Below are 17,438 nucleotides of genomic sequence, written 5' to 3'. Positions count from 1 at the left end.
CATTGCAGAGTCCGAATGGCATTACGGTAGATTCATAGAGACCATCCGGTGTGACGAACGCCATTATTGGACGATCAGACTCAGCCATTGGGACCTGCCAATAACCTGAGCGAAGGTTAGGCGAGGAAAAGAATTCTGCACCTTGGAGACAATCGAGAGCATCGTCTATGCGGGGAAGAGGGTAAACATCTTTTCTCGTAATGTTGTATAGGTGCATGTAGTCTACGGAGAACCGGATCGAACTATCCTTTTTTTTTTTTGACGAGTACAACTGGTGAAGACTAAAGACAACACGAAGGCTTGACGACTCCACGCTGTAGCATGTCGTCTACTTGTTCTGCAATTACGCGACACTCCACCGGGGACCCACGATAGGGCCGCTGGCACAAAGGAGTACTTTTCCCTGTGTCAATTGTGTGCACAACGGTGTTCGTTCTTCCTAGCACCGCTTGGGGAAAACCAAACGAACGCCTGAATTCGTGCAACAGGGTACAAAGCTGCTCTCGTTGAGCTGGGGCGAGATGGCTGTCAGTAGAACGGTGTAATGCATCGGACGACACGCTGTTCGAGGCAAAGTGAGAAACCAACGCGTTCCGCACCATATTCGGCTTGGTGTCGAAGAAATCGGCAGGCACGATAGTATCTTCATCAATAAGCTGAATGTGGCCGAGCGTCTCATTGCGGCGCAAACTGAGGGGGCACGAGTTGGGATTGGAAATAAATATTTCTGTAGTGTCTTGACAAAGCGCAAGAATGGCAAATGGCAGCGATGTGTGGTGGCGGCTACCGAAGATGTCAGATCGCATGAATAGGACGGTAGTGTCAAAGTGAAGCGCAGCACGCAGGGACAAACTGGACGCTAAAAGGAGGAAGGTCTGTGTCCGTCGCGACGACAAGGTTAGTCACACTAGATACGGCCGCATCAACGGAAGGCGTATCACGAAACGGTAACAGCTCCACTTCGGCCCGAGCGCAGTCCACGACGGCATGACGACGTGATAAGAAATCCCATCCTAGGATGACATCGTGGGAACATGAAGCCAACACGTAAAATTCAATGATGTACAATACGGCTCGAATAATCACTTTTGCTGTACATGCTGCGACGGGCTCAATTTGTTGGGCGCTCGCAGTGCTAAGAGAAACCACGGGAGAAAGCATCGTCACTTTACGAAGAGAGCGGCAGAGTCTTTGGCTAATCACAGATATCGCGGCACGTATCGATGAGTTCAAGTATTCGTACACCGTCGACGATTACATCGATAAGATTGGCGGGAGACAGGCGAGGACTTAAACGATTAGACGATGACGCAGCTCTTGCCTCTGGAGCTGCGGATTAGTTTTCCGTCTCAATGGAGGTGGGTCGTCGACGCTTAGGTGATGCAGAACGATGATTTGTTGAAAGGGAATGCGAGCGGGAAGTAGACCGTCGAGAAGTGGTGGTCGGGTGCCGGAAGCAGCTTGCGCGTCACGTTCGTGAACTTCAAGTGGCACGTGAGGCATGTGGTACGGAGGCTGAAACGAGTAGTCAGGGTATCTTGGTGCATTAACTGCGAAGCTCTGAGGACATAGACGTGCAACGTGACCTGGAATTCCGCAAAAGTAACATATGGGCCGGTTGTCAGCAGTGCGCCAAGGATTTCGGCGTGCTGCTGTGTAGCTGGAAACAGCGTGATGTAAGGTCATGCAGGTTGTGGTGTATACAATGCCAAATGAGAAGGAGGCATTGCCGCGATGGCTGCATAAGTCAGTGGCGTGGCAACAGGTGTTGGTGGAGAGGCAGACGTAGGTAATGGCAACGCCTCGAAGACCTGCTCCTGAATAGCCTGTCCGATTTTCGGCGTTAGGCGGTTGGTTGGTGCTTTGGTGGTCAGCAGATACAAGAGACACGAAAGCTGTCGTGCGACCTCTTCGCGTACATATTCTTTTATCTGCTCCAGCAGGGTGCTGTCACCACCGACGACCAGGGCAGCGAGAGAGTCGTCTGCTGTCGTCGACCTCCGAACTGATGCACATTGTTTATGAATCTCTTCCAGAGCTGGCACAAGGTCACAAGTTCGGATATGGTACTTGGGTCCTTTGCCAGCAACATTTGAAAGGCATCATTGTCTATTCCTTTCAAGATATGCCTGATCTTGTCTTGTTCGGTCATCTCAGGGTTAAAGCGGCGGCATAAATCGATAACATCTTCAATGTGGCTAGTGAAGTTTTCGCCCTGCCTTTGCGCTCGTCCGCGTAGGCGCGGTTGAGCACGCAGCTTGCGCACTGCGGGGCGATCGAACACAGCTGCAAGGGTGGTCTTGAAAGTGGCCCAAGTGGTAAATTCAGTACGGTGGTTTGTGAACCACAGGCTGGCGACGTCTTTGAGATAAAATGGGACATACTCCACTCCAATTTCGAGGGGTCGTCCCACATGTTGGCGGCGCTCACCTTTTCAAACAGCTGCAATCAGTCTTCTAAATCTTGGTCCTCGGTGCCGCTGAAGAAGGGGGGATCCCGTTAGCGCAGGTTGGTAGGTACGATGACCAGTTGAGATGGGGCCGTGCTTAGCAGGGTGGCACCTTGCTCGGTCGTCTTATTAGGCATTGCTGATGCAGTGGGCAGCTTCCGGCTTCGAAGTTCCAGGTCTGCGTACCCAGCACACTTCCACCACTTTGCAAGGGAGTTTAATAGCGACGCCAGGTAGTAGGCAGGCAGCCGGTACGGACACAAATGCTCGAGCAGCCCAGTGTCTACAGCTCGTGCACACGCTCGCGCTTCGCACTCAGAGATGGTCCCACTAGTCAGTGCCTTGTGAATTCCCCACTACAGGGCTAGTTGGTATGACATGATGATACCTTTAGCGCGAGAACAGAACGACGACAAAGAGACTTCTTGTCTCTTTGTCGTCGCTCTGTTCTTGCGCTATAACTATTGCTTTGAATTAACAGTAAAAAGCGAGCAGGATGAGGCGTTACCTCAATGTTAAATTCGAACGGGAGATTGTCCATCCGTAACTCGCGCTCCAGGTACTCGTGCAAGACATTCAGGCGAAGAAAGATGAACTCTGTCTCTGCACCAATGGGCTTTTCCAGCTCGTCGAACTGCACAAAAGGTTGAAAGGCACGTTCGAACCACTGTTGTCGTGTCAGACAAGCGGTAACATTAAACTAATGTGCAACGACTTCAGTAATTAAAAAAGCGGTGTCACCTCGCCTGTCTTCTCCTTGGGCAGACCTTGGCAGTCCTTCATTTCGTGTCCTACGAGAAAGTGATGCCGGATATTGAATCAGCTACGCAATATAAAATCTTAAGATTCATTATAAATTAGCTCAACAGAACAGGTCAATAGAAGGAAAGTTAAACATTCAGAGCGCTAATTAGGTACAGTACAAAGATACAGTACACACAGTACAGTACAGTACACACAGCCCAGGACAAGCACATGTCCTGTGCTGGAAGTGTTTTACAGAAGGCCTGTGCTGGAAGTGTTTTACAGAAGGAATAAGGTGCAAATGAGACCAACACAAAAAGGGACATGGATGAGTCACTGTCTCTTCTTGTGTTCGTCTTGTTTGTGCCTTATTCCTTCTGTAAAACACGCACCATCTAGTCGAACAAAAAGTTCTACTTGCTACAAGTAAGTGTTGCTTGATGCAAGTTTTGCTAATTTGCAATCTGCCATTTACTATTATGACCCAAATAGCCCAGCAACAAATTCCATCCAGAAAAAAAGGTGAACACAGGCGCAAGTGCTGCCTTCCTTTTGGTCGTTCCATTTCATCGCGTTACTTGTGATCAACTAGATGTCGATACCTACCATTACGCATCTCTTATAAAGCACGTGAAAGAAGCAGACCAGCAACGATAGCTAACAAACTTACCAAGCTGTCCGCAGAGCTCACACGGCCTGGGCTGATTCGGCTTGAATTCTTCACGAATGATGGTGAAGTTTGGTTCGTGGGTGGCCAGCCCCAACATAATCAGGTCGGCTGCCGGAAAGAAGGATAATGTGAGGCAGTGCAAATCGCAAGAACCACCCCAAAAGAATTGCCACCAATGCTACGAAACTGACTCGCCGCAGAGCAGAAAATAACTGTCAACTAGAAAAAACACCCGCTTAGCCTGTCTGACTGACGGTTAGAACACGTCAAATATACACTCAAACCTTGTTATAACAAAGTTGCATTTCACATGAAAATAAGTTTGTTATATCGAAAAATTTGTTATAATAGTATATTCCTAAAACTATAAATTTTGCTAGACTATACTCCATTTACTCTATTATAACCAATCTTTCGTTATATCCGGGTATGTTGTATTCAGGTTTGAATGCATTAGAAGATTACACTCGTGCAAGAACACCACACTTTCAGTGTTACAAATTAAAAAAAGGAAGTTAAAAAAAGAATCTAAGCACACTCAAACCTCATTGTAACAAAGCTGCATTCCTACACAAAAATAAGTTTGTTATATTTGAAATTTGTTATAAACCTATATAGTCATAACACTGTATCCATTACAAGAACGTTCTTCATTAATTTCATTATAACTGTAGTGACAAATACGGGCTCTGCTAAAGAATTGACGAAGAAGACGTTTGTTGTAATGGAGGCTCGTGCTGCTGCAGCTGCTGCTGAAACGGCTGGCTGCTGTCTCGCTGCTGTTAGGCCTACTAATCGGTTGCTCCACCCCAGCATGGCGTCTAACAGTATTCTTACATTTGGTGGAGAGTGCTGGTTGTTTCAAACTGGAACTCCGTTCCCGGACTCTACCTCAACCCCCCGCCTCACCAATGCCAAACGACATGACCCAGCAGCCTGCAGTAATAATCCCATCTGTCACCTGTTCCGGAATGCCACGACAGCGAGATCCATTGATTTTCAACGCGACCGACGACCAAGACGCTGAAGACTGGCTATCCCAATATGAAGCGGTAAGCGCCCACAATAAGTGGGATGACAGACAAGCTCGCTTATTTTAATTTCTATCTCGCGAGTGTGGCAGAACTGTGGTTTAACAACCACAAAGCGGAAATACCCTCTTGGTCAACCTTCAAGACGCGCTTTGCAGAAGTCTTAGGCCGACCCGCTGTTCACAAGCTGCGCGCCGAACAGCGCTCTGGCAAGATCTTTAGCTCGTATATTGAGGATGTTCTGGACCTCTGCTGTCTTATCGATTCCGACATGTCTGACACTAACAAAATACAGCACATCATGAAAGATAGCGAGGACGACGCCTTTCAGATGCTCGTTGCAAAAAACCCGCAAACCGTCGCCCAGATTATTCAGCACTGTCAAGAGTTTCGACGAGCTGCGGAGAGAGCTCATTTCTACTCGACGTCCAAACCTCAACACGACCTCTACATCTGCGTTAACTATTGGCGCTGTTTCCTCCGAACAAACCAAGTTAATGCAGCAAATCCAGCAGTTCGTCCGAGAAGTGTCGTGCCAATTGTCTCTTGTGCCGTACATCCTGACCAGTGCACGCACGCTGACCCTAACGCTCTGCAAGGCAATCGAAGAGCAAGTTTCTGACGCCCTGTCTCCCGCATACTATTCTTCGCCTATCTCCACCCCTCTCACTTACACTGAGGCCGCCGGACGATCGCCGCCGTCGCTACCAACTGTCACGGACCTTGCTAGACAGCCCCGTCCCCTCTACGCAGCAAGTCTACCTATCCGTCCCCAGCCACGTCCTGTTCGCCACCCCTCACCACCATCAACTAACCCTTGGCGCACTCCGGACAACAGGCCAATTTGTTATTTCTGCCATCCTCCCTGTCATGTAGCACGCTACTGCCATCGTCGGGATTACAACCCAACTGCTGGTGAGGCGACTTACGACTCTTATCGTCCAGAGCCACCACAGTCGTCTTCGTTCCCCCCCACGTCGAATCAGTCGCTGCAACATCGCCGCGGCTTCGTCAGAGATCCGTCGCCCTCACCACAGCGCCGCTCTATTTCTCCGATGCTTCCTCGATCTCCACCCACCCAAACGAAAAACTGACCATTGCAGTTCCCGAGGCAAGTGCTGCGCACATATCGAAACCTTCAAGGCCTCCATTTTTACCTGCTAATGAAATAACTGCATATTGACGGTGTACCTGCGAAAGCGCTCATTGATACTGGTGCTGCTGTGTCTGTGCTAAGTGGTGAACTGTGCCGCAAGTTGAAGAAGCTTACGCTACGCTTTACAATGTGTCTCTCCGCACGGCCACTGCGCATCACATCCAACCTTCTGCGGCGTGCACAGCTCGACTGGTCATCCAAAATATTTTGTATGTAGTCGAATTCGTTGAGTTTGCCTCATGTTCACGTGATATAATCTTAGGCTGGGACTTCCTCTGCGCTCATCATGCCGTCATTCACTGTGCGCGCACCGAACTAGAATTGTCGACGATATGTGAACTGCCCTGGTGTGAAGCGCCGACGTCTGAAAGACCTTCTTTCAAGCAGATATCTTGCCGAGTAACCGTGGCCACGGACACCCCACATCCCTCCTCTACCCTGTGCTCTTGTGCCACTCTTCTGCGACGACGCACCCTCTGTCACCGCCCTCTTTGTCCCCTCCGACGCCTTCGGCTCCCGCAAAAGCTTCCTTCTCCCGTTCGCAGTTGTCACCGTAGAAAACTCACGAGGCTCCATTTATATAACGAACTCGCTTCCTTCCCCAGCCATATTATTCCATGGCGAAGTCCTCGGTCACCTTGAGGAAATGGATTCTGTTTCATCCAGTCACCTACCTGATGACTTGCCACCATCTCACTTAAACACCATTACTTCTGATACCACTCTCACTTCATCTCCAGAAGTTTTTTTCCCATCGATTGATTCCAAGCTTCCCGCTGCTCAGCGCACCCAACTCCTGGCTCTACTTGGTCGCTTCAAGATGTCATTTGGCCATAGCCAACCTTCTTTGGGTTGTACGTCTGCCATCGTTCACAAAATCGACACCCGTAGCCATGCACCTTTGCGCCAGAGCCCATATCGAGTTTCTCACGCTAAACGCCGTGCCATTGATGATCAAGTAAACGATATGCTTCGACGTGACGTAATACAACCTTCAAACAGCCCTTGGGCCTCTCCGGTTGTACTGATGAAAAAAAAGAATTGCAGCATCAAATTTTGCGTTGATTACAGGCGTCTGAATAAGATCACAAGAAAAGATGTTTATCCGCTGCCCAGAATCGATGACGCCCTCGATTTCCTGCAAGGAGCAGAGTTCTCTTCTTTAGAACTTCGATCCGGCTATTGGTAAGTCCCTACGAATGAAGCCGACCGCTCTAAAACTGCATTTGTAACACCTGACGGATTGTACGAGTTCAATGACATGCCATTTGGCCTCTGTAATGCGCCTGCCACCTTCGAGCGTCTCATTGACAACATCCTTAGAGGCTTTAAATGGATCACATGCCTGTGCTATTTAGGTGACGTCGTAGTTTTCTCGAAGGACTTCGACTCCCACCTCAGCCGCCTCGCAAGCGTCCCGACTTGTCTTTCGGACGCTAGACTGCAGCTGAATTTGAAGAAATGCCACTTCGCTGCCCACCAGCTTAAGATCTTAGAGCATGTTGTAGCATGTTGTTAGCAAGCATGGTGCCCGTCCTGATCCAGCCAAGCTTCACGCTGTCGCCGACTTTCCCAGGCCGGCTACACTGAAAGAACTTCGCAGGTTCATCGGCCTCTGCTCATATTATCGCTGTTTCGTGCACAATTTCACCACCATAATCGCACCCCTGACGCAGCTACTTCCCGACAACTAAGGCATTTCAATGTGGTCCCCAGCATGCGACGAAGCATTCGCCTCTTTACACCATCTTCTGACATCACCACCTATCCTACGCCACTTTGATCCAGATGCTCCAACCGAAATCCATACAGACGCTAGTGAAGTAGGCCTCGGCGTTATTCTTGCTCAGCGTAAATCTGGCTTCGATGAGTATGTTGCATCCTACGCTAGTCGCACCCTCAATAAAGCGGAAAAGAACTATTCAGTCACCGAGAAAGAGTGTCTTGCCACTGTTTGGGCAATCACAAAACCCCGACCTTACATATATGGCCGCCCATTTGACGTCGTGACTGATCACCACGCATTGTGTTGGTTGTCGTCATTAAAAGACCCATCTGGTCACCCAGCTTGCTGGGCACTAGGTCTCCATGATTATGACATTCGTGTAATATATCAGCCAGGCCGCAAGCATTCGGACGCCGACGCTCATTCTCGCTCGCCACTTTCCCACGATTATGTTACAGCGTCTGTTTGCAGCTGCGAATGTTCTCCACTTGAACATGCCGACATGTTCAAGTGCATTTGCGACATGTTCAAGAGCAATGCCAGGATCCACGGATAGCGTCTCTCTTGGCGTACCTGTCTCGGACGTCTCCACGTACCGACAACCGTTTACTTCGACAAACTGCTCACCATTTTACCATCCGTGACGGTCTTCTGTACCGGCGAAACTACCTATCTGATGGCCGCAAATGGTTGCTGGTAATCCCTCGCCACTTTTAGTTCCAACGTCTGTGCCTCCTTCCACGCGGATCCGCAATGTGCCAACGCAGGTGTAGTGAAGACGTATGCTTGCGTACGAATTCGATATTACTGGCGCGGAATGTACATATACCGCTTTGTTAGGCAGTATGTCCGTTCATGTTCCTTGTGCCAACGCCGGAAGAGCTCCTCTCGCACAACCACAGGGCCACCCCAGCCACTGCCTTGTCCTTCTCAGCCTTTCAGCCACATCTGAATCGACTTGTACGGTCCCCTACCATACACACCAAATGGAAACCGCTGGGTCATCGTAACTGTGGACCACCTTATGCGCTACGCCGAAACTTCAGTGCTTCCCGAGGCCACTGCGCGTGAAGTCGGCTTGTTCATTCTACACAACCTCGTCCTTCAGCATGGTGCACCCCGCAAGCTTCTCAGTGACCGTGGGCGTTCCTTCTTGTCGGAAGCTGTAGAAGCCCTCCTACGCGAATGCAACATCGTGCACTGAACAACCACCGCATATCACCCCCAAACCAACGGGTTGACCGAGCGATTTAATCGCACGCTGGGTGACATGCTCTTCATGTATGTTTCTGATGACGATACAAACTGGGACCGCACACTACCATTCGTTACTTACGTTTACAACAGCACAATTCAATCGACAACTGGATTCTCACCGTTCTTCCTTCTTTACGGTCGGGAACCTTCATCGTTCTTGGACACTATCCTTCTGTACCGCCCAGACCCTTCAGGATCGACAACTTTGGCTGAAGCTGCCACATATGCCGAAGAATGTCGGCAGCTCGCACGTTCACTCACTACGAACTATCAGGCTCGCCAGAAGCACTCTTATAACCGACGCTCATCCCCTTCGTCATACGCGCCTGGAACAATCGTGTGGCTCCGCGTGCCATTGTCTGCTCCAGGCCTTTGCTCAAAGTTCATACCCAAGTATGACGGTCCGTACCGGATCCTGCGCCAGACATCACCAGTCAACTACATGGTTGAACCTATTCAGCCACCTACAGATCAACGGCGCTGCGGGCGCGAGACTGTGCACGTTGACCGTCTAAAACTTCACTACGACCCACCAGTCCTGTCTGTGGCATAGGTCACCAGGGTGGCTCCTTTCGCACCGGGGAGTCAATGTAGTGACAAATACGGGCTCTGCTAAATAAACGATGAAGAAGACGTTCGTTGTGGCAGAGGCTCGTGCTGCTGCAGCTGCTGCTGAAACGGCTGGCTTCTGTCTCGCTGCTGTTAGGCCTATTAAACGGTTGCTGCACCTCGGCGTGGCGTCTAACAGTATTCTTACATAACCAATATTTATTTATATCCAGATTCATCATGCCGAGGTTTGAGTGTAATTGCATAGGTTGGACAAATAAATTGATCTTACTCCGACCCATACCATAGATATGTTTCTCACTAAGGAATTACTCGGACTTTACTAACCACTGCTTTGCTGAAGTGCACTCGCTTGCACCCAGACCCATTAAACTTCCTCGGCAGGATTAACTTGTACTCACACTTACCAAAACTTTCCTCAAACAGGCCCAGTCAAACTCCGACTAGTTAAATTTTTCTTCAACCACGCTCACTCCAGCTCAGATTCGCAAATATGTTCGTCAACCCGACTCACTCGAACTCAGGCTCGGCAAAATTTTCCACAAGCGGACTAACTCAGAGTCAGACTCACTCGGCGGGCTCATTCAGACTTAGACTCACGGCCCAATCTGAGTCTGAGTGAGCTGACCTGTGAGACAGTATGCAGCCTATAGCAATTTGTGAAGCCTAATCAAGTAAATGAGTAATAATTATTCATAAGTTTGCAAGAAGCAAAGACTAAAAACAAATAAACAAGTATATTCTAATCTGCACAAGTAAGATTTAAGTTCTTACGATGTTAGTGATAATAATGCAAACAATCACACTTCATAGTGTGAATAAATTGATCACTGGAAGAGGAATGTCTTTTCAAAAGCTGACACTTACCATCAGCTCCACAGAGACAGTGATGCGTGTTTGGGTCATGCTTGGGGTTAGCTGCATAAGAGAAAGATGAAAAAAAACGCAAATGACCCCACCAGCAAAGTACCACTTATTTCTGTGCACTTTGTACCATTTCAAAGGCTAAAGACAGCTAACACACAAAGCAGCTTTTGTGGGAAAATCCAACACTTTCAGTAAGATTGCACACAGTCACCAAAGGCTAAGAATGTATTTTGACATGACCTCCGAGATAAGTAGTTGCCTAGGACACACAGTCTAGAAGACAACATGCTGGGACTTAGTCACACAATGTGTCCAGCTAGTCCTTACTGTACACATAAGTATTTTAAGTGCATTTAAAGCTTGCTAATGAGCAAAATACATGTTACCAGGCCTACAGCGTTGTCAATTTAGCTTCAATAATAATAAACCAATAACACAGATTCTAAAGTGAAATATCAAATGAAATTGGCACTTACTTGAGCTATTCTCCTAAGACTACTATTAACTTGTATGAGATTAATTAGATTGGTTTGTAGAACCAGAGGCAAAAAAAAGGTTGTGCCCATTGATCAATTGACATAAGGAAAATAAATCACTTAGTAGCATTTAATTGCTAATATTTAACAAAGATTAAAACAGATGCATTGGACAAATAGACCACAACAGCGCAGCAGCTACTGATTAGAGTACCGCATTATCACGTATAACATGCACAAAATATTCATCCATCAATTCGGTGCACATAAAGGCTTCATGGCACCACTTCGAGGTAATCAAACAAAGGCGGCTTCACAACAACATGCAGCTATCTTTTTACTTTCTTTAGTCTTTCCCGGCTTGTCATTAGGGGCGCAGGAAAAAGATACAGTATGTACAGGGATATGTTACGCCTGGGTGACTATAACAGGCAAGCACGACGCGTACTGTCTGCTCACACGTAAACAAGCTGAGCGAGCCCACCTCTTTGCCTTCGAATGAAGTCCATGATCTTATGCTCGCCCTCTCCAGGCACGTTGGCGTCAGAGAGGATGACCTGAATGTTCTTCCAGCCAGGGTCATTGTTGAGCCGGTCATGGATGTAGTAGTGCAGGCACTTCGCCAGGCGATCCATGAACGGCGTTCCCTGCAGGAACAGAAAAGGGTGAACTGAATGCAACTATACCCAGTTATGAATTTTTTAAAGAAAACCAAAAAACGTCAGCTCCACACGCAGTCACTGCTGCCCTCCTCCAGGGAATTTGTATGAATATTCTATCCGATAGTGTTCACTCACATTTAGGAGGTCAAGCACTTCTCCAGAAAAGTGCTTCAAATGGTCGACTATCACCGTACACACACACACTCGCATAGCTAACTTTAGGTTGGAAACTTGAATGTCCTGGTGAATTTCACCGGGAATTCTCTCATGTACTCAGCCAAATTTTAAATAGTGACAACAAACCTTCAAGTCTTGAAGGAGCACTGACATCAAATTTGCTCATGCCAAGATTTTTGCAACCAGGAGTAGCCATCAATCCCCTATTAGCGATTCGCGACCCAAAATGCAACTGAGGGACGAATAACTGTCATTCTTATTGAAACAGCCGGCAGCCCACCATATTTAGCACTGGAAGCGCTTCCTCGCAGCCACCTCCAGATCGCACCCCAGCTGACCGCTTCTCCTCAGAAATGAGTGACATGATTCTCAGCTGCTCTGCTAACATTTCATCCGCACATGTTTAGTCGTGCTTAGTTACCTGCATCCTTATTGTCGCCATACAAAGTGTTGACTAGGGTTGAATATGACAGTCTGAAGCTTGGAATTGCCGCCACGCTGCGAATCATCTCGACTTCAATCGACCCTTTGGAGAACAGCGATTCCAAAGTGCATGCCAATCCAAGCAGTGACGAGGATGTGCGTGCTTGGCCATGCTCGCCACTGTGTCTCAATTAGCTACATTGGGGAGTTCTGGCGTGCGCAGCATTCAGGTATACGCAAAGGCGTCTGGAATATCGGTAGAAAGAACGTGCACCAGCGGAGAATTGGAGTACGTTCCCTGCTTGCCAGGTTTTTCTTTGCGCCTCTGGATGGCCCCACCTATCCAGTTTCTCATGGTTATGGCGGCAGTTTCGGTTGCCACTTCGGTTGTCCCTGTATTCAGCTGTTGAGGCGGTGAAGGCTTCGTAGGCGGAGGTGATGACTAAAAAGTGTGCAAAACTGATTTCATGAGGCCAACTATGTCTATGCCGGACCCGATGCTGAGCCTGAAGCTTTTGAAGAGGAACACTCCGGCAGCGATTTGTGGCAGCCCGTCGTCAACTCTGACGTGGGAGGACGAGACATCGATTCAGATGATTTCATTATGACGGATGATAGTGCTGACACTGCAGAACCGAGCACAAATGAGGGCACTGTGAATGAAGTGCGCGGCAAGAACGATTTAGAGGAATCCCATTGCAAGGATGACGACACTACGAAGCTAATGCCCATAAGCGTGCTGGTACCAATTGGCTACATTAACAGCCTCAGGCAACTTATATATGCCACGGGCCTCAGCGAAGAGCACGCTGCCACTTTAAATTTACTCAAGACCACTTTTGTCGCTTCTGCTCTTGAAAACACGTGCATAACGGACTTATTTTAGGATAAAAAATTTTTGTTACCTCGCAATTCTTTTAAAGCTGTGTTTCATTTATTGTAAACTTCACTATACAGCAAATGAATACCGTATCATGCTCATGTTTGTTATAAGGGGGCTAGACTGTATATGGTATATAACGATGAACAATGATGGCACCATTTTCTTCTGGATGTTTTCTGCGTTAAAGTAAACCTCTTATTACAATGCTCCAGTGCCGCGATATCAGATATAGTGACTGAATACGGCTACAGCTCGCCCTGCCAATCCGCACCGACCACGGAGTGCCGTGAATAGTTGTGAAAGCGACAACTCCAATGACACAATTGAGCAGGCACTGTCATCACCATAGGGCCTGGGGATGATGCAGTCTCTTCTTTTTGTGAAAGACCTCCCGCTCTGCTATGTGGAGCACCTAGATGCTATTGAGAAAGATGTGTGCCAGTTTCACTTGAAATGAACAGAACTGACAGGCAGTGCCTTTTACGCAAACAAGTAGTACATAATTACACTACACAGTGATGCTACTGGCCTAGACTGCTTTGGAGCAGCTTTTGGAGCAGACAAAAATGAATTTTGGAGCAGCAAAACTGGCTTTTAGAGCAGATATTGCTACAGTCAACTTTAAAACACCTGTTTACGAAGAAATCCGTAAGCAGGGGTTGTGTTGAGCCGATATTCCAACAAGCGGCCTTGTCTTCCTCAGAACACAACTGTTCTGTTCTAGCCTTCAGAAAGACAAGTCTGCTTGTCTAAATGTCAGCCCGACATAACATGTGTTTACGAATTTTTTCATCCACCCCTTTCTGACATTTCTTTATTACTGTGTTCATGACACAAACGATAAAATTACGATGTGCTGCACGCTATGCAAGCATAATATAGTTAAAAGAAAATCATATCACCGACAGATAACCTCACTATATTTAATAGACGAAGCCTATGACAAAATTCAAAACCATAGATAGCACTTCATTAAAACGTGACTGAAGATCAGTTGACTGCCGATTTTTTAAAAGCCAGATTTTTCAGACATGCTTGAAAATTCGGACGATTTTACAACAGCATCAAAGGCCCTATCAATGCATGAATAAGAACACCTAAAATTTTCAACACTGAAACTTTCAGTGTCCAATTTTTTTAGGCTTTCAGCCGACATTCCAGGTATGAAACAGCATTACTTAAAGTCTCTACCTTTGCTACATCTATGACCTCTTAGGCTTAATCGAACGCTTTCAAGAATTGTTCGGCGTCACAGTAATGTCCGAAAACCGGCTTTTCCGCAATGCAAAAATACTTTGGGGTGAAGAAGACAGAAAAATTCTAAGGGGCCGGTATCACCACAGAATGAGGTGATGTCCAACAAATAAGCATCGGAAATTCTTGGAGGCATGATGGCGGCAATGCAGCAAACACGCCAGTAAGACTTCATTGCTTTATGATAAGCATTTTCAGCTAACTGCTTGTTACTGCATGTGGCGCAGTCCTTATCGTACTGCACACTTTTAATCACTCACGCACGCTGCCTTTCTGGGTGAATCAGGTAAGTGTGTCGCACAGTGCCTTCACCAACGAAAGCAGCTCGCCATTGCCATGCCCGTGTGCGATCAGGAACAGAGCAAGCATCAAGAACACTTTTTTATGAGAAACACGTGCATACGAAAGCGCCCCAGTAAAAACAGTGTTAGCTGTGTAAGCTATGTGCTGCACACAACTAGGTACGATCGGTCTCGAGTGGCAGCAAGTGCCGAAGATTTTCATATAGTGACAGATTTTTAAGTCCGGACAAATAATCCTCTATTTTCCCACATCCTTCATTTTCTGCGTCATCGTTTCCACATGCCCCATGCGATAAATCCGCAACTTATTATGCGCTTTGCTGGTATTGGAGGCACTCATCACGCAATGCATATATGCTAATGAACATTGGCAGGCCCTGAATGTATTTATGACAGCCCGAGCGTGCACCGAAATGACAGATAAGTGTACTCTAGGAAGAATTGAAGCTATTTCAAAAGGAGATGCGGCGATTCGATTACTTGAGCAAAAAAAAAGTCATAAATCTTTTTTCGAATGATTTCCTGGTCCCTAGAAAGTCCCAAAAATCGGGCACCCACCGCGTCCCAACCATCCATGGTCTCAACAGTGACATTTGGCCCAGTTTGGCTTGGCTTGGCTCGGGTTGCGTCTTACGCAGGTGCACCGGGATGTCATTTTCAATGAAAGAACCTCAAGTAGTTTCGTTTATGAAAGCCTGAGCACGCCCTTCGGCGCAGGTTGGGCGCAGACTCGCCAAATTTTGAGGAAATGTAGCAGCCTGTAGCAGCCAGGGCGATTCGGCGCAGTTTGGTGCAATTGGCACAGAGGTAGCATCACTGCACTACATTACTTGCGTGCAAACGAACAGAACAGAAATGTTTTAGGGGCAAAGCTCCTTAAGGCGTGGGCTGTGCGTTCCCTGTATGTAGCCACCTCTCGTTTAGTTCTTGCAGTGTTCACTAGATGGCGGTACTATCCCCTGTATGTAGCCACCTTTCGTTTAGTTCTTGCAGTGTTTGCTAGATGGCGGTACTTGTAGCTGATGAAAGATTGTCTTCTAACCGCAGGTTAGAAGACAATCTGTTTTCACTGACGCAGTGCATCGAAATAGCAGAAAAAGAACACAGGCCCCTGTGGCTAGCATTTTTGAATATCAAGGGAGCGTACGATAGCGTGGTTCAAGAGGAATTGTGGGGAATACTGGACACACTAGGCGTGGAACATGTAGTCACTAATCTTTTAAAGGGTATCTATAAAGGTAACAAGGTAGTTATAAAGTGGGAAAAACAGGTATCCAAGCCTGCAGAGGTAAAACGGGGGCTTAGGCAGGGGTGCCCCCTGTCATCCTTATTATTCATGATGTACCTACAAGGATTAGAGGCAAAATTAGAGAGAAGTGGACTGGGCTCCAACCTCTCTTTAGTCAAACAAGGAAAACTTATTGATCAGGCACTACCAGCATTAATGTACGCAGATGATATAGTGCTAATGGCCAAAAACAAGGATGATTTGCAGAGATTGATGGACATCTGCGGTAATGAGGGAGATAGGTTAGATTTTAGATTCAGTAGGGAAAAATCAGCAGTCATGATTTTCAATGACAGCAAAGGTAGTGAGCTTAGAATACAGGAAGTCACGCTAGAGATAACAGATAAATACCAATATCTGGGCGTATGGATAAGCAATGGGACCGAGTATCTGAGGGAACACGAAATATACGTGACGACTAAAGGTAACAGGAATGCAGCAGTCATGAAAAATAGGGCACTGTGGAATTACAATAGGTATGATGTTGTGAGAGGAATATGGAAAGGGGTCATGGTTCCTGGGCTGGCGTTCAGCAATGCGGTCTTGTGCATGAGATCAGAAGTTCAAGCAAGATTAGAAATTAAGCAACGTGGAATAGGTAGGCTTGCTTTAGGAGCTCACGGGAATACACCAAATCAGGGAGTACAAGGTGATATGGGGCGGACATCATTTGAGGGCAGGGAAGCTAGCAGCAAGATAAAATTTGAGAAGCGATTGAGAGAAATGGGGGAAGAGCGTTGGGCTAGGAAGGTTTTCAGCTGCTTGTACATGAAGAATGTCGATACAAAATGGAGGAAGCGAACCAGGAAGTTGACTGGTAAATACTTAGAAAACAGCAGGTGGCCAAACCGAAAGGAACTATCGGTTAAGAAAAAAGTGAAGGAAACGGAGACTGACATGTGGAGAATGGGCATGATTAAGAAGTCCGCACTAGAGATCTATCGAACTTTTAAGCAGGAAATTGCCAAGGAAAGGATCTATGATAATACTCGGGGTAGTTCTCTACTGTTTGAGGCCAGGACGGGAGTACTGCGAACCAAGACATATCGGGCCAAATACGAAGGGGTCGACACAGTATGCAGTGCATGTGGAGAGGAAGAAGAAACTGCCGAACACTTGATAATGTTCTGTAAAGGGCTTCACCCTATAGTTCAGGATGATGGCGCAGAGTTTTTCAAAGCACTGGGATTTAGGGACAGCGAGGGCAAAATAGACGTTAAGCGGGTAGACCTAACTAGAAGGAGGTTATTTGATTGGTGGCTAAAGTCAAGGCACGAGTGAAAATTAAACCCTGATTCACTGCGAAGTACGAATCCTCAACTTCATTTTTTAAAGGAAAAAAAAAAGATAAATGTAATGGTTAGTTCACTAAGTATCACGGCTAGGTAGCGATAGCCGCCGCCCGATCAAAAGGGTACAGCCACATCCATCCATCCATCCATCCATCCAAAGATGTGAGATGTTATAAAATAGGAATGATGTCACATATGGCCCGTGTCATTG

The 17,438-nt window shown here is 47.2% G+C and overlaps 1 protein-coding gene across 2 annotated transcripts in view; it reads right to left on the bottom strand.

The window, feature by feature from the left end:
- Rat1 (5'-3' exoribonuclease 2 Rat1) overlaps positions 1 to 17,438 on the bottom strand; it is a 125,493-nt gene that overhangs the window by 94,609 nt on the left and 13,446 nt on the right. For both annotated transcript variants that reach the window (XM_037418983.2, XM_037418984.2), the window contains exons 6-10: positions 11,431 to 11,593; positions 10,471 to 10,521; positions 3,864 to 3,971; positions 3,191 to 3,240; positions 2,958 to 3,083 (exon numbers count right to left, since the gene is read on the bottom strand). In XM_037418983.2, coding sequence (XP_037274880.2) covers positions 2,958 to 3,083; positions 3,191 to 3,240; positions 3,864 to 3,971; positions 10,471 to 10,521; positions 11,431 to 11,593 — 498 coding nt within the window. The remainder of the gene's footprint in view (positions 1 to 2,957; positions 3,084 to 3,190; positions 3,241 to 3,863; positions 3,972 to 10,470; positions 10,522 to 11,430; positions 11,594 to 17,438) is intronic.

Source organism: Rhipicephalus microplus, chromosome 6 (genome assembly GCF_043290135.1).
Source record: "Rhipicephalus microplus isolate Deutch F79 chromosome 6, USDA_Rmic, whole genome shotgun sequence".
Taxonomy (NCBI): domain Eukaryota; kingdom Metazoa; phylum Arthropoda; class Arachnida; order Ixodida; family Ixodidae; genus Rhipicephalus; species Rhipicephalus microplus.
The sequence above is the reverse complement of the archived record's forward strand: the minus strand, read 5'-3'. Positions and strand labels throughout refer to the sequence as shown.